We start from the raw sequence: 17,197 nt of genomic DNA on the forward strand, positions 1-17,197 counted from the left end.
GCATGCGCAGATCCTCGCTCCGCCGCTAGTGGTCGCTGTTTCTCGTGAGTTCGCGCTCAGCTTTTGTCACAGCAGCTGAAGGCCGAAAACATACGACACCATGGCTCCGTCGCGCCGCTTCTGCTCGCGTTTTTACCCAACCAACGCGCCTCTCGTACATGCAACAGGCTCTAGTGTTTATTAATCCAAATATTCGTTCTTTTAAATCGAGTGTTTTATACAGGTCACTCATGAGTGTCGGTTATTGCGCCGCGTAAGACGCACAAAGAGGGAGATTATGGAGTAAACGCGACTCGCGGCCGCTTGACTCGTCATAACAATAACAATAATACTGCTATGGCAGTCTCTGTGATCCAGGCGTGTCGTAGTCTGGCGCTGTCCACCTGGCTTCTGTCCTTCTGCTTCGTCCATCTGCTGTGTTTGGACTTCACGGTGGCGGAGAAGGAGGAATGGTACACGGCGTTCGTCAACATCACGTACGTGGATCCGGACACGGCCGAGGTCCGGACTGAGAAGACTGAGTGCGGGCGTTACGGGGAGCATTCGCTCAAGCGCGAGGCCAGGGGCGTGTTGGCGATGCCCGCCGCGCCACAGGACAGACTGGCGTGCGACCCCAACACTAGATTCACCCCGCGCACGCACGGCGCGTGGATCGCGCTTATCAGCAGGGGAAACTGCACGTTCAAAGATAAAATCAAACACGCCGTTGGACACAACGCGTCAGCTGTGGTCATATTCAACGTGGGAGCCTCAAACCCTAATGAGACCATCACCATGCCTCATTCAGGTAACATGCACGTGCGCTCGATGCATGCGTGTCTGGTTATGAGTGATGGATAATGCTTATGTGTGACGATAGATGCATTATTGCATATCTAGTTATGAATGCTTGTGAATGCATATGTGTGATATTAAGTGCATAGGCCTATGCATTTTTTAATGAATGCATATGTATTTTATGTGCATATGTAGTTACGTGTGATATTAAGTGCATGTGTGTTTGTATGTCTGGTTATGTGTGTTTGTGAATGCATATTATGTTATGCATCATGGTAAATGCATGTCATGCATATTTGATTGTTTTTTAGTAAATATGTGATGAATGCATGTCTTCCTAAATGTGATGGCTAATGCATATGTGCTTATATGTGATGATGAATGCGTAATTGCATAAATAGTATGTGTGATATTAAGTGCGTATGTGATGGTGAATGCATATCTGGTTATGTGTGTTTGTAAATGCACATTAGGTCATGATTAATGCACGTCATGCATATTTGATTGTGTTTTGATGATATGCATAAATGCATGCCTTCCTAAATGTGATGGTGAATGCATATGTGTTTATGTGTGATATTAAGTACATAGGCCATGCATTTTTTAATGAATGCATGTCTTCCTAAATGTGATGGCTAATGCATATGTGCTTATGTGTGATGATGAATGCGTAATTGCGTAAATAGTTATGTGTGCATGTGAATGCATTTATAGTTATGTGTGATATTAAGTGCGTATGTGATGGTGAATGCATGTCTGGTTATGTGTGTTTGTAAATGCACATTAGGTCATGCATCATGATTAATGCACGTCATGCATATTTGATTGTGTTTTGATTATATGCATAAATGCATGCCTTCCTGAATGTGATTGTGAATGCATATGTGTTTTGAAAATGATAAATGCATATCTAGTTATGAGTGCTAAATGGTTATGTGGTTATGTGTGTGATGATGAATGCATATGTGGTTGTGATGCTGGTCAGTCATGCACACTAGGCAGGATTTTATGTTCAGTATATGAGATCCAGCTATTCAGAAATGTCTGCTGTAAACAAAGGCAGCTTAAGTTGGGATTATTCACCTGTTGCTTTACTTCAAGCTGTTTTTGTCTCTTAATACACATTTACATCATGTTACTGCACAAGTCCTGAGTAATATATAAGTATGCCATTATTAAACTAGTGATTTATTTTAGTGACATGGGTTTTGTAAAGTGGTGTTTTTGTGAGTGCTCTGCATGAGAAAATTCACACAGGAAAGCGTCTGAACGTGTGATTTCACTGTTTCTAACTAGAGTTTGCAGGCGTCCAGCTGTGTTTGTATGTTCTCCCACATCTGGAAGTTATGAGCGAAGCTTTAGACATGACGTTGTGTTCAGGCTCGACTAGAACAGTCACATCAGCGTTCTGTTCATTCCTCGTCTCGGAGGAAACGTGTGAGCGTTATCTTATCTGTCCCTGTGAAGTGATGCAGAAATGTTTGGGTTCCTCTCTTTGTTCTGTATCAGTGTATCAGCGTTTCTCTTTCTTGTTCTTTTACATGTTCGCGTCTTTGAAGTTTGCGTTTCATTTGAGTTGAGGAGGTTTGTTTGGATTCCACTGTGCTTGCAAATCAGGGTTATTATCGTTAACGAAGACTAAAATTCTTAATAACATTTTGTTAATTGAAGTAAAGCTGAAATAAAATATAAATATTGCATGTGCAAAACTAAATTAAGTTTGAGTTGAAGCACTAAAATTACTTACTGGAAATAAATATGAACTAAATGCATATCTAGTGAGTGATAATAAATGAATATATGGTTATGTGTGGTGAATTCATGCCTGGTTATATACGATTGTATGCATATTATGGCTAATGCACATCAGTTGTTTTATTGCATATCTAGTTATGTGTGCTGCTGGTGAATGCATATGTGATTTGTTAAATGCATAGATATAAGTGATAAGTACATATGTAGTATGACAGTAAATGCATGTCTGGTTATGCAAATGCATATTAGGTTATTATGCGTCACGGTGAATGCATTTATTGTGTTTTGACTGATGCATGATTGCTAATGCATGTCTGGTTTAGTATGATGGTGAATGAAAATGTGTTTTGATAAATGCATATCTAGATATATCATATCATTTAATAAAATGCATTATTATTATTTAACAGCGGCTTTTTAAAACCCCCAATAAACAAATCCCATTGGCATCACAACAGCTTAAAACACACATGCATCATAGAAACAGCAGAATAAGTAGTAAATCATAAAAAAGCCTGGGTAAAAAGGTAGGTCTTAAGACGGGATTTAAAAGTATGCAGACTGTCACTATTACGGATATCGAGAGGAAGGGAGTTCCATAGGCGAGGGGCCGCATGGCTAAAAGCTGTAGCTCCCATGGTAGTTAAGCGTATACATGGTGACACGAGAGAGAGTGTGAGTGAAGATCTTAAAGTGTGTGAAGGGGTGTACATATGAAGATCAGTAAGATACGGAGGAGCGAGACTGTGAAGTACCTTGAATGTGAGAAGCAGAATTTTGAAGTCAATTCGATATTTCACTGGTAGCCAGTGAAGTCGCTGGAGAGTTGGTGAACTGTGCATAGTAGAAGAAGAGCTTCTAGTAAGAACACGAGCCGCAGAGTTCTGAACCAGCTGAAGTTTATAGAGAAGTTTGGAAGGAAGACCAGTAAGAAGAGCAATGCAGTGATCAATATGTGAAGTAACCAGTGCATGGATGAGAACTGCAGTATTGTTCATTGTAAGGGAAGGACGAAGACGATTAATATTACGCAGATGAAAGTATGCAGTACGTGTAAAGATTGAGATTGAAAAAGCTCAACCAGTTCATTATTGGAAAGATGGTCATGGACCTGTGTTTTAGAGATGAATGACAAATTAGAAATTGGACGGTAATTATCTAGGTTAGATGGATCAGCCCCTGGTTTTTTAAGGATTGGAGTAATAATAGCACATTTGAAAGAGGAGGGTACAGAGCCAGAAACAAGTGAACAGTGGATAATTTTAGTAATTTATGTAGATAAAGATGGTAAGCAGGCTTTGACTAAGTGAGTTGGTAAAGGGTCAACAGGTAGCAGACTTAAATTCCCAGATAAGACCCAGTTTCTCCACATCAGTTGGTAATAAAAAAGTAGAGAAAACAGAGTGGGGACACATGGAAAACTGGACAGCGGAAATCATAACCTGTGTTACTAGCAAGTAACTGTTGGTGAATATTTTTAATCTTAGACTCAAAGAAAGTCATAAAATTATCAGATAGTGTGGTAGAATACATATCTGATGGCAGAGAATGTAAAAAAAAAAAATTACCACATAAAAGAGAGATCTTGAGTTCCTTTCTCTGGCTCCAATTAAATTAGAATAATAGTCAGATTTAGCATTAGACAGTGCATCCTTGTAAAGTTGGACATGTTCAGAAAGCATTTGTTTGTGTACAGTGAGACCAGATTTGGCATGCAGACGCTCTAACCTACAGCCTTTAGTTTTAAGTTGACGAAGTTCTGGGGTAAACCATGGAGAAGATTAAAAGAAACAATCCAGGTTTTCACAGGTGCATAAACATCCAAAATCTCAGTTAGTCCATTATTATAATAAGAAATCAGTACATCAGTGTCAGAAAAATCAGCTTTGCTGGAGAAGATGGCAAGTTCATCAGCAGAAGTAGACACATCAATGATCTTAATGTTCTGAAATTTGATAGAGCGACACAGATTTACCTTAAAGACTGTCAGTAAAGACACCAGCAGATGGTCTGATATGGACAAGTCAGAAACAGTACAATTATAAGGAATTATGCCAGAACAGCAAATGAGATCGAGGATGTGCCCTTTAGAATGAGTGGGCAAATTAGTGAACTGCTGCTTAACAAAACTATCCAGACAAGATAAAAATTCCCTTGTTCTTGTATTATTGACATTATCTATATGAATGTTAAAATCACCCAGCATGATAACATTTGGAGACATGGGACAGTCAGAAGCTCAGTTAAAAAGATGGGATTGTTCTTAGGGGGGCGGTAGATAGTCATGAGAATGGTAGGAATAGCCCTGTTGATTTTTTTATGGCAATAGCTTCAAATGAAGAGTATATCAACCGTACACAATCCAGAACACAGATGTGTGCGGCGTCAAAAAGGCATGCACACTATGTAAACGAACACAACATGCATGAGAAGCACACAGTGGAATGAGAGGAGACGTGCTCACTTTCACTCTCTAACAGCAGAGGGCACTGATGGAACTGCAGAAATGCAGCGGTTACCCCGGAAACCCCGCAAACAAAGCAGCTTAATCTCAATGTTGTTCATCACAGCACCAAATACTTAATACTTAAAAACTTAACAGGCTTTTTATTTTCAAACTTAAACATTTTTATATTTTAATCTGGACTACAACATGCCCTAATGATTAGAAATGTTCTGATTATTGTTCAGTAACGCTTGATGACCTAAGGCTTCATTACTTAACATGTTAATTCATTATTACCAAACTGACAATGAAACATACTTTTATTATAGTATTTATTAGCATTTTAAACAGAATTTATTAATCTTAGATAATGTTAATTTCTAGTTAATGTTTATTAACATTACTAAACTCAAAAGTTGTAATTATTATTTAATGGACCAAAAACTAACAATGATCAGTTGTATTTTTAACTAATATTAACAACAACAAAAAATATCTTCTGTAACAAATGTAGCTATTGCTCATTCTTAATCTTAGTTAATGCATATGCATATATATATATATATATATATATATATATATATATATATATATATATATATAACGAATATAATGTTAAATAAAGAGACCTTATTGTAAAGTATTACCTGTTGTTCTTTATAATTCTTTTACACTTTAATCTGTTTGAAACATTTTACTTTATTTTTTGTGTACTGCGTTATTGTATTTAAATGTTCAGAGTTCTTTTTGTTATAAGAAAAATAATTCTTAAACCTATGACAACACTTTTTTGCAACTCATTTCAATACCGTGATACTGTGATAAAAGCTTAAGAAATTATCGCAACATGAAAATTTGATACCGTCACATGCCTGAACAGAGGAAATCAAACTTACGGTCAGACAGCAAATCATGCACCAGAGGTCTTTTATTGGAGAGTGATCGTACATTAAGTAATCCAAACCAGAGATTCCCGCGCTGTAGTCAGATCACAGATAGATGATGGCTATAAAACAGCTTAAAACAGCGCTAAAACAACTACTAAAAGTAAAATTGTCCAGGAGCAGCGGCAGCAAGTAGCGCCAGCGTTCACCCCGGAAGTGCTCAATTAAACAAACGGCTTGATTACACACTGTGTGAAAGGAAATATCTGAAAAAGCTGCTCTTAATTGATCTAGTTCCGGTTTTGTTAACTGTTGATCTCTGTTTCAGGCGTGAGTGATGTGGTCGCCATCATGATCCCCGAGCCGAAGGGTCGTGAGCTGGTTCTTCTGATGGAGAGGAACATCACGCTGCACATGCACATCACCATAGGAACACGCAACCTCCAGAAATACGTCAGCCGCACCTCCGTGGTCTTCGTCTCCATCTCCTTCATCATCCTCATGATCATCTCGCTGGCCTGGCTCGTCTTTTACTACATCCAGCGGTTCAGATACGCCAACGCCAGGGACCGCAACCAGGTCCGAACCCAATAAACTTCCATTTATGAACTGCTTTGATTGATTAAAGTGCAGCTGAAGTGTCCAAATACTTTTCGCAGCCATCGCATTTCTTGGTGAGACACACATTTTTGCTCAAAATGACCATGTGAAGATCAAATAGGGCTGCATTTTTTATTTAAATAAAACCAAAATTGCAATATGGCTTTAGTGCAATTAATACAGCCAAAAATATTAGTATTGTAATTTTACAGTTGTAATGTAAAAATAAAATTGTTATATTTTTCTTAAATATTCTTTTAAAAATTACAGTGAAATGTTACATTAATAATTTTCCTAATTTTGTTTTATTATTAGTTTTTATATTTTTATTTAGTATTAATAATAATAGATTTACAGTTGTAATGTAAAATAAAATTATTGAATAGTAAATATATAATATAATTACAACTTCTTGTTTCTCGCATTTATTTTACAGTGAAATATTACATAAGTTAAAATTTCTAACTTTGTTTTTTTAATAAGTTTTATATTTTTATTTAGTAGTACTAACAAAAATAAATGTATTATTCTTATTATAGTTTTCTTATACTCAAATGTATCTTACAGTTAAATGTTACATAAATAATTTACTTTTGTTTTATTAGTAGTTTTTATAATTTTTAGTATTAATAATAATAAATTTACTCTTGTAATGTAAAATAAAATTATTAAATAATAAATATATAATTATATTTTCTTATACTCACATTTGTTATTTTACAGTGAAATAAATATAACAAGTAAAGTTTAATAAAAAAAATGTAAATACATAATTTGTTTTTAGTAATTTTTATATTTTTATTTAGTAGTAGTAATAAAATGTTTTGTAATTTTACAGTTGTAATGTAAAATAAAATGATTGTTATTAGATTGTTATACTCAAATTTGTTACAGTGAAATATTACATTTGAATTGTTTTTATTTAGTAATTATAATTTTATTTAGTGATAATAATAATAATAATAATTATTATTATTTTTTATTATTGTCATTAGTAGTAGTAGTTTAATTTTACAGTTTTAACAATTATTATATTTTTCTTAAATTAATTTATTTTACAGTGAAACATTACATATTTCTAGTAGTAGAAGCAATAATTATTATTACTATTTTATAGCTGTATATGATTATAAAATGAAAACAAGTTGGCCAAGTTGTGCAGCCCTACAAAGCACATTTCATCAGAAAAATCTATTTTCCCACCCAGTGTGTGCAGCAGTAAGATCAAACCACATTCTTCTGCTCCTTCACTGTTATTGCATAGTTTGCGTGTTTGTGTGTGTTTGAGCAAGACCTTAAAACATGATTACAGGCCAAAGGAAGTGGCTTTCATCACAGGAAAATGCCTGAAGGCAACAGAGCCCTTCATTACTATAATAACAAGAAACAAAGAGAGACGGATGTCGAAAATAACAAACTGAAATGCATTCATTGATCACCTTCTCTTCTCTGATTGGTCAGCGGAGGCTGGGCGACGCTGCCAAAAAAGCCATCAGCCAATTACAAGTGCGGACCATCAGGAAAGGCGATCAGGTGATAAACATTGAATATTGTGCTCTTCAAACCAGTGATTTCTGCTGATGCTGAATTCTTTGTCTTTTTAATGTGTGTGTGTGTGTGTGTTTGTGTGTGTTTTCCTTTAGGAAACGGAGAGTGATTTTGATAACTGTGCCGTGTGTATCGAAGGTTATAAGCCAAATGATGTAGTGAGAATCTTGCCCTGCAGGTAAACACACACACCTGACCAGTTAACTACACTACTGTATCTAATTACACTGAAGCTGATGTTTTTAGTAGCATACACTTTGATTATGTTACACTTTCTACAACAAAAATACTAAATACAACAAAAAATAAAATTAAGTACACTACAAGTTATTCATGCAGTACAGTAACAATATAGTAAGTACTACTACACTGAAGCTGATGTTTTTAATTGTGTAAATATTAATCAGGGATGTTCTTTTCAGGTTTTTTTCCCGAACCAACAACAGAAACTCATTAACCGTTAACCAACAAGATTGTCACTTAAATCATTAACAGGTTAACAAAAAGAAAGAAAAAACTGTGCAACAAGTAGTATATGCTGAGTTTACTTTATTTTACAAAAAGCACAATGTTTTGTTGTTATTGTGAGTTTACACGAATAAAAGTAGACACTTTACAGTTTCGAATGATGTTTTACTCTTATCAGTATAACCATAAATGTTGGAGTAATTTAAGTTGTTTCTGCTGTATTTATTTACCGGTGTTTTACATTAACGTAATAATAAAATGTGACTTATATGCAGCTTTTGTTTTTATCTCTCAGAGGCTCAATTTTATGTAACGATGCAGCAAATGTTTTTAAAATATCTTGGAAAAATTACTTAAATTATTTTTAAACCGTATAACCAACAGTATTAATTGGTCAAAATTGTTGATTACTGTTAAAATTACTGTTGATTAATTATTAACCGGTTAATTATGAGCATCCCTTGTAACTGTACTTAATTATTATAAGTTGTTATATATTATATTTTATTACTAATTTAAATAATCAGTATTATAACCGTATTTAAGTGTGCATCTCAAATATGGTGATAACATAATCATAAACCGTTTAAAAAATAAATAAACATTTAATAGTATTTAAAAGTATATATATAGTACAGTCCAAAAGTTTGGAACCACTAAGATTTTTAATGTTTTTAAAAGAAGTTTCATCTGCTCACCAAGGCTACATTTATTTAATTAAAAATACAGTAAAAAACAGTAATATTGTGAAATATTATTACAATTTAAAATAACTGTGTACTATTTAAATATATTTGACAAAGTAATTTATTCCTGTGATGCAAAGCTGAATTTTCAGCATCGTTACTCCAGTCTTCAGTGTCACATGATCCTTCAGAAATCATTCTAATATGCTGATCTGCTGCTCAAGAAACATTTATGATTATTTTCAATGTTGAAAACAGTTGTGTACTTTTTTTTCAGGATTCCTTGATGAATAGAAAGTTCAAAAGAACAGCATTTATCTGAAATACAAAGCTTCTGTAGCATTATACACTACCGTTCAAAAGTTTGGGGTCAGTAAGAATTTTTATTTTTATTTTTTTGAAAAGAAATTAAAGGAATGAATACTTTTATTCAGCAAGGATGCATTAAATCAATCAAAAGTGGCAGTAAAGACATTTATAATGTTACAAAAGATTAGATTTCAGATAAACACTGTTCTTTTGAACTTTCTATTCATCAAATAATCCTGAAAAAAAATATTGTACACAAATATTTTGTACAATTGTACACATTAAATGTTTCTTGAGCAGCAGATCAGCATATTAGAATGATTTCTGAAGGATCATGTGACACTGAAGACTGGAGTAATGATGCTGAAAATTCAGCTTTGATCACAGGAATAAATTACTTTGTGAAATATATTCAAATAGAAAACAGTTATTTTAAATTGTAATAATATTTCACAATATTACTGTTTTTTACTGTATTTTTAATTAAATAAATGTAGCCTTGGTGAGCAGACGAAACTTCTTTTAAAAACATTAAAAATCTTAGTGGTTCCAAACTTTTGGACTGTACTGTATATATATATATATATATATATATATATATATATATATATATATATATATATATATATATATATATATATATATATATATATACTTTTAAATACTATTAAATACTTTTATTTATTACTACTATAACTGTCTATGTAAATTATATTATATTACTAATTTAAATATTCAGTATTAAAGTAGCATAATTTACACTGAATAAACCAATAAACTCCAACAGAATTAATAATTATTCTTTTTTGCTACAAAAAAAGGATGTAAAATGGTGCACAAGACCTTTTGACTCAATAGAAGCTGTGAATGTTTTACAAATTCATTGAAATTGTTTGATTGAAATCAAATGATTGGCTAGCAAGAGTAAAAGATTCTGTGTTGGACTGATGATCACATGTTTCTCTCTGTCTGTCAGGCATCTGTTTCATAAAGGTTGTGTTGACCCGTGGCTGGTGGACCATCGCACGTGTCCCATGTGTAAAATGAACATCCTCAAAGCTCTCGGCCTCACGGTTGGTGTTTTTCTCTCTGCCATCGCTGTACAGAGGGCAGATTAGTGCGTCATATAGATGGGTATCCAATCCAAATTTCCAAGAATCAGTGATTCGATAAGAAACGCGTATTTCGATTCTGCTTATGTGATTTTAAACCATTCAAGCCCAAGAGGACTCAAAACATGCACACAGAAAGCCTCCTCTCATACTGAATAATGCACGATACTGAACTGAGTTCTCTTTCACGTCTTTTTGCACTTGAACAGACAAATACACACAAAAATATGTCAAAATATTCTCATAAACACATTTGGTTAAGTGAATGTAAAGAGTTGACAAAGAAAACGCATGTGTATCAGTATATTGGATCCGTGCAGCTCTTAAAGTGACAGCAGCCTAATATTCCTGCTGCCAATCCTATAACAACATTAATCAAACAACAAAGTTCTTGACTGAATAACTTTTGTAACTATATTTGTAATGTATATTTTATTCATAAAGTGCAGTGTTATTTTACATTTGATCACAGTTTCTGTACCTGCAAATCTTAAAACATCTTTGTTCATTTGTATTTATTTTTGTGATCGTTATCTTTTTTTAATTACTGAGTGTTTACTTGTCTTTAATAATGTTTGGAATGTATATTAGTTAGGCTAGTTGTTTTTGCTATGGTGTTTTTAAACTTGATTGTGTAAGTGTCTTCAGCCTGTTGATTCTTGTTCATGGTATTCAGCTACAGTCAAATGTTTTGCAATAATTTTACTTTATTGGTATCAAAATTCAAATGAGACCCAACCTGAATGTCATGTGCTGTTTGGACATTTTTGTGTTCTCCTTGAGTTGAAAGACAAATGAGTTGAGAGAAATGAACTTAACATATTCAAGTTCAGACAGAATCAGTGTAATGCAGAGCGTTAAATAACAGTCTGAATTAATGCACTTTATTATTATTATTTTATTATTTTATTTCAAGAAATGAACATTTATTTTATGATTTTAGTTACTGTTAACTATAATAACCCTGGCCTTAACCCTGGTAAAATCACTGAGTATATAAGGTAATTATGTGGCGTTTTATGAATATATTGTAATTCTGTTATATTGGTGTGCAGTCGAGTGCCGAGTGTCTGAACGAACTTCCTCTGGACTACGAGCTCGCTGTGGGGGGTGTGGCTCTCAACGCCATGGTGATGAGTGATGATGTCATGGCGGGGGATGTCGCCGGGGGGCGTGACCCTGGTGTGAGGATGGTGGGTCTCCCTCAGGTCCTCCTGGACTCTGAGCCCCTGTCCCAGGACACCATGCCAACCGATCAAAGTAGGTGTGCGAAAGAGATTTCCACAATGTCCTCCTCTTCTGTAGTGCAAGGCATTGTGGGTAATATTAGTACAAAACGGCATGCACAGATGCACATATTTTGAAAATCCCATGGAAATAGCAAACTCCCTTGAGTATTTGTTACAGAAATAATACACTTATAAAGAGACATTCAATTGCAGCATATATTCTCTGTAGGCACCAGAACTGAATGCTACTGACAGTTTCAGTGCGTGAGATTGTCCTGTTTTGTTGTTGCATGAGCTCTTGAAGCTCCGCCCTCTTCTTAAAAGGGGACTCATTTGCATTTAAAGGGACATACACAAAAGTGATGTGTTTTTGCTCACCCTTTTTAACATTTCTGTGGGGTATTTTGAGCTAAAGCTTCACATACACACTCTGGGGACATCAGAGACTTATTTTACATCTTGTAAAAAGGGGCATAATAGGTTCCCTTTAATATTTTATATATATATATATATATAATATACACTGCCCTCCAAAAGTTTGGAAACACCCCTGGGAAAGTGTGGTTTTGGACAATATCAGCATAAATCCTTATAATGTTTTGGTGCAAATACATTAAAGTAACTTGACATTATCATTGAAGACCAGCAATAATAATTTTCATTTTGATTACATAATAATGGCAATATATACATGTCAAAGTCAGACACGCCCCTTTGCCAGCTGTGATGCTGGTTACTGGTTTAAACTTGGCTCAGGCTTGTAAAGATTTTTGGGTCAGCACGCCTTAATAGCTTCAACAATTGATTGCCAATTAAGTTTAGAATACAATGAACCAATCAGAACCCAGTTTAGGTCAGATAGCTGCTAATGGTGGATATTTTGATGAATCGAAAATTTAAGTTTTTTCTATGTATAAACTGTTTATGTAATAAAATATGTATTCATAGTTTGTGTTGTCCCTTATCAGTGCAAAATTATCACAAATTAAAAAGGATTCATGCCAATATTGTCCAAAACCCCACTTTTCTAGGGCGTTTCCAAACTTTTGGATGGCAGTGTACATATACGTTTAAGGTTTTAAGTACACTACAAGTGCACAGTCAATACAATTAAGCACACTATTTACAATGTATAACAGCTTGTGACACACTTACTCTTATCTCGCATGTTGATTAGTAAGGATAACATGCAAATGTGGACATTAATATTAATATGACAGTGTTTTTCCTCCACAGGTGAGTTACAGTTAATAGCCAGCGGCAGTTCAGAGGGGTCGCTCGCTACGGGGGCGGGGCACTTGGACATTGACACACCCTCTGACGACCCAAAGTGCTGATTTAGACACGCCCACCGCGACCACCAGAATTGACGACCACGGCGACGGGCTCAGACCGGTTGAACGGGCTTCAATCTCAGTGGAATTCTGGCCAGTGACTTGCCGTAAAACACACTGCCTGCCGACGTTCACTTCATCTTACTTCCGTTTTCTCTGAAAAGCAGGGTTCTTTCTCGTAGACCATCGCCCCGAAGTGTACACTACAGTACGCACTTGAGCTAAAGCACTTGGCAGACGATCGGTTCTGCTCTGCTCGACAATCAGATCCTTCCTCTCCTACTGTTGCAGCGTTCGCTGCCTGTTTTAGCGTAATCCGTGATCCTAGCGCAGTTGAAAGAACACATTTAAAGACTATTTTGAATCTGATAAGAAGTGGTTTATTTTTCTATAGAGAAGCATTTGATGCTCCAGAGTTCTGCAGTATTAAAGAGAAGAAGAAGAAGAAAAAAAAAAGAGTATCGCAGTATTTAGACGCCTTCCTCTTGGAGGGTTTTTTGGGATTTGGCCCTCACCAAAGATGTCAGACCTGGACAGACATTGTGTGGGGGGAAAAAACTGTGGGATTTCTAGGAAGTGCTCTTTGGATTGTGTGGAGTGGGACATGTGATGTTTGCTGTGCATGCCACATGCCCTGTCCACTTGTGATTTTAGTGGATTCCGTTTAAAGGGACAGTTCGCCCCAGAAATGATCCTTCTGCCATTGTTTACTCACCCTTATGTCCTTCCAAATCTTTTATTTTTCATTTTTCTTTCTTCAAATCTCACCATAAAAGTAGTTCAGATGATGATCGCACTATATTCAAACAGTTTTCAGACATGAGGGTGAATAAATAATCATTTTCCGGCGCACTGTTTCCGTAACTCGTTCTTCCTCATTCGGTTTGACTGTATATTGTAAATAGGAGAATAATTTTGTCTGTATGAGAGCTGTTTGTCTTCTCTTTAATTGCCAAGTTTTTCCATCATGCACTTTATGTATTTAGAGGTTGGAGTTCATTTCAAGATTGGGGTTTCAGTCACAAGTTTGTATGTTCACACACACTCGCTGTATTACACACTACACACACACACACACACACACACTCAGTAGAGGTTTGTTCCCTTTCACGCTCAGTATTTTGCACGTGTTTCAGTCAGACTGTGCTTTGAATATTAATAAATTTTAATGTCAGTTTTTTGGGGCTAAACTTTGTCCTTCTCATTTTTACAGTGTTTCACATCTGTTTCCTGTGATGATGTCACATGATTCCGCCACATTTAAATAGTGTCACAATGTTTCTTGTCAGTTAAACTGAACATTCCAAAACAACTACTGAACATTCTAAGCTTTATTCTAAACTCAGGATAGTGACAGTTGAAACATAATCTTTGGATTGATAGCGAAAGTATTTGCTGTTTTGCTCTGCTGGAGGTTTCTCGGTGTCTTCTGCTTCATCTGAGGGACAGAGACATTAGACGTTCAGTTCAGTGTGCATGTACGAACGCAGGCAGAACAGAAAGATGTTACGCAACTAACGACACACAGTGACGAATCATTTACAGACCAGAAAAACAGATAATGCTGTCACTCACCCTCGACTCCTCACCGCATGAACGGGTACGAGGAACTGCGGTGAAGACGTGAGAGAGAATGACATGCACGGTTTCTGTAGACTTCAGCAGAAAGTGTTTTGACTCTTTATGTATTTATATTATTGGTTATTTACTCACCTTTTAGTTTCGCTGCGAGCTTCAGCAAATTTGTGTCTGATCATAAAACTTGCCAGAGCATCTGCCACCTGAAAAAGGCACCAAATCAAATATAAAAAGTGATTAAAAAAGTGATCCGTCGTGTTAAACATGAATAACAAAATCAAATCATCTGTGCGTAATTAATATTTATAAAGAAGAATACTTGGATTAGTGCAGTCGGTGTTCAAAGTCTGCATTTGATTAAAAATACAGTAAAAAATTAAATATTATTACAATTTAAAACAGCAGTTTTCTATGTGAATATATGGTTTATTTCTGTAATCAAAGCTGAATTATCAACATCATTACACACTTTTGTTTTCAGGGTCCTTTGATGAATAAAAAGTTGATTTATTTGAAATAGAAATAATTTGTAACATTATAAATGTCTTTACTGTCACTTTTGATCAATTTAATGCATCGTTGCTGAATGAAAGTAATTATTTCTTAAGGAAAAACTGAATAGTGTACCTATGATATATAGACTTACTTTATCTGGGATGTCCTCGTGCACTGCGTGTCCACATGGGGGCAGCACCTGCATCATGAATTTGCCTACAGAAGCCATTGAAATAAAATAGCAGACGGTATCTCTGAATTTAGAGTAGCCGGTAGTATTATTGCCATTATTTAGGTGTAAATCACTGTTAGACTTTTCTCAGTGCCGGTCAGGTCGACCACAGCCGTTTGTGATTGTTGGATGAGGCATTTGTAAAATAATTTAAATAGATTTCAATGCTTCTGCCAGATTTAAACGACTGAATGATTGTTACAGTATTGACCCGTCACAGACTCACCCTGCATCTGTCCAATGGTCAGATCTCTGTCCAGTCGATCAATGCCTGAACACAGGGCACATTTCACATTAAACTCTGACACAGCTGAGCGTTTTAACTTATACTTGAACATAAATGATTCTCACATTGGCATCTTTTGATTCTGACAACAATATTTTCAAAGATTTGTATTATTTAGACTGTTCCTTAGATGGAGAATAACTAGCTATTATACTACTATGTCTATTGCATGTGGTTCAGATGAGTGATTTGATTGGCCAGTGTCTCTTGCCTGCCAACAGTAGGAGTTTTGGGACATTGCAGGACAGGAAGTGGTTCGATATCCCTCTAAACCAGCCGTCCCAGTATTTCTCGGCTTTAGACAGATCAATTTTCCAGCTGTACACACTGCAAGGCTGAAACACACACACACACACACACACACACACACTCATGCACGTCAATTACGCTCAGTTGTTTATTATGCACGGTTTGTTCAGTTGCTCATGGATGGGTCAAAGGTTAAGGAAGGTTAAATATAAGGCCGGTTTCTGCCACATAAGGAAAAATGCATCCTTTGGTAAATCAAAATTATGACATTCAAAATGGAAAATTAGGACTTTTTTATTTATTAAATATGACAAAAGAATCAACTTATGTCATAACTACTATTATGATGTTTGTCATAATTTTTACTTATGACTTAAAAATTGTAAAGCCATAATTATGTGATAGTCATTATGACAAGTTGAATTTGTCAATTTTAAAATGTATGTAATGACTTAAAACTGAAAATTATGACACTAAATCATTTAATTTTTAAGTCATTAGGATAAAAAGTTGAGTCATGATTAAGTCATGAGAATTTGTCAATATCATGACTTGAAATTGAAAATTATGACATTAGGTCACCAAAATTTTGAGATAAAAAGTTGAAATTGACATACTAAGTCAATTATGAGATAAAAAAATCTCAATGATCTCATAATCTCATAATGACTTAAAATGGGAAATTATGATAATTCATAATTATGAGATAAAAAGTCATTGAAAAAAGTTATGACTTGTTATAATTATGATGTAATTTGTCATAATGACCTAAAAATAGAAAATATGACTTGCTAAGTTATAATTATGAGATAAAAAATTCATATTTTATGAGATAGTTAAAATAATTGATCAATTCTGACGTAATTTTGACATAGTAAGTCGTTTAAATTTTAAAAAGTCATGAGATTATGAGATTAAAAGTTGAAATCATGAAATACTAAGTCATAATGATGAGATAAAACATCAATTATGATATAAAACATTGAAATTATTACATGAAGTTAAAATTAGAAGATAAAAAGAGAGAAATTATGAGATAAAAATGAGAAATCATGAAATTTATACTAGTTATTACATAGTGTGTCGACTTGATTTTTTTCATATGTGGTGGAAATGGGCTTCCATCTGCATTAATTTGCATAATGCAATAATCTGTGGCAGTATATTTATAAGGGAACTAAAAATGTGTAGGCATGGCACAGTGATGCT

General features: G+C 34.9%; 3 protein-coding genes across 4 annotated transcripts in view; 1 reads left to right on the plus strand and 2 right to left on the minus strand.

Annotated features, from left to right (window-relative positions):
• Positions 1–14,338, plus strand: rnf150b (ring finger protein 150b). The gene is made up of 7 exons (XM_048178630.1): positions 1–787; positions 6,191–6,441; positions 7,924–7,995; positions 8,106–8,188; positions 10,450–10,546; positions 11,641–11,845; positions 13,051–14,338. Exons 1-7 carry the CDS (start codon positions 337–339, stop codon positions 13,149–13,151), a joined length of 1,260 nt encoding a protein of 419 aa, XP_048034587.1. The 5' UTR covers positions 1–336; the 3' UTR covers positions 13,152–14,338.
• LOC125260280 (E3 ubiquitin/ISG15 ligase TRIM25-like) overlaps positions 1–17,197 on the minus strand; it is a 673,153-nt gene that overhangs the window by 318,917 nt on the left and 337,039 nt on the right. The window lies entirely within an intron of this gene.
• LOC125260310 (protein phosphatase methylesterase 1-like) overlaps positions 14,296–17,197 on the minus strand; it is a 10,686-nt gene continuing 7,784 nt past the window's right edge. Inside the window, exons 11-16 of the mRNA XM_048178631.1 lie at positions 15,951–16,074; positions 15,680–15,724; positions 15,373–15,437; positions 14,862–14,929; positions 14,724–14,758; positions 14,296–14,586 (exon numbers count right to left, since the gene is read on the minus strand). Coding sequence (XP_048034588.1) covers positions 14,734–14,758; positions 14,862–14,929; positions 15,373–15,437; positions 15,680–15,724; positions 15,951–16,074 — 327 coding nt within the window. The 3' untranslated portion in view covers positions 14,296–14,586; positions 14,724–14,733. The remainder of the gene's footprint in view (positions 14,587–14,723; positions 14,759–14,861; positions 14,930–15,372; positions 15,438–15,679; positions 15,725–15,950; positions 16,075–17,197) is intronic.

Source organism: Megalobrama amblycephala, linkage group LG24, assembly GCF_018812025.1.
Source record: "Megalobrama amblycephala isolate DHTTF-2021 linkage group LG24, ASM1881202v1, whole genome shotgun sequence".
In the NCBI taxonomy this organism is placed as follows: domain Eukaryota; kingdom Metazoa; phylum Chordata; class Actinopteri; order Cypriniformes; family Xenocyprididae; genus Megalobrama; species Megalobrama amblycephala.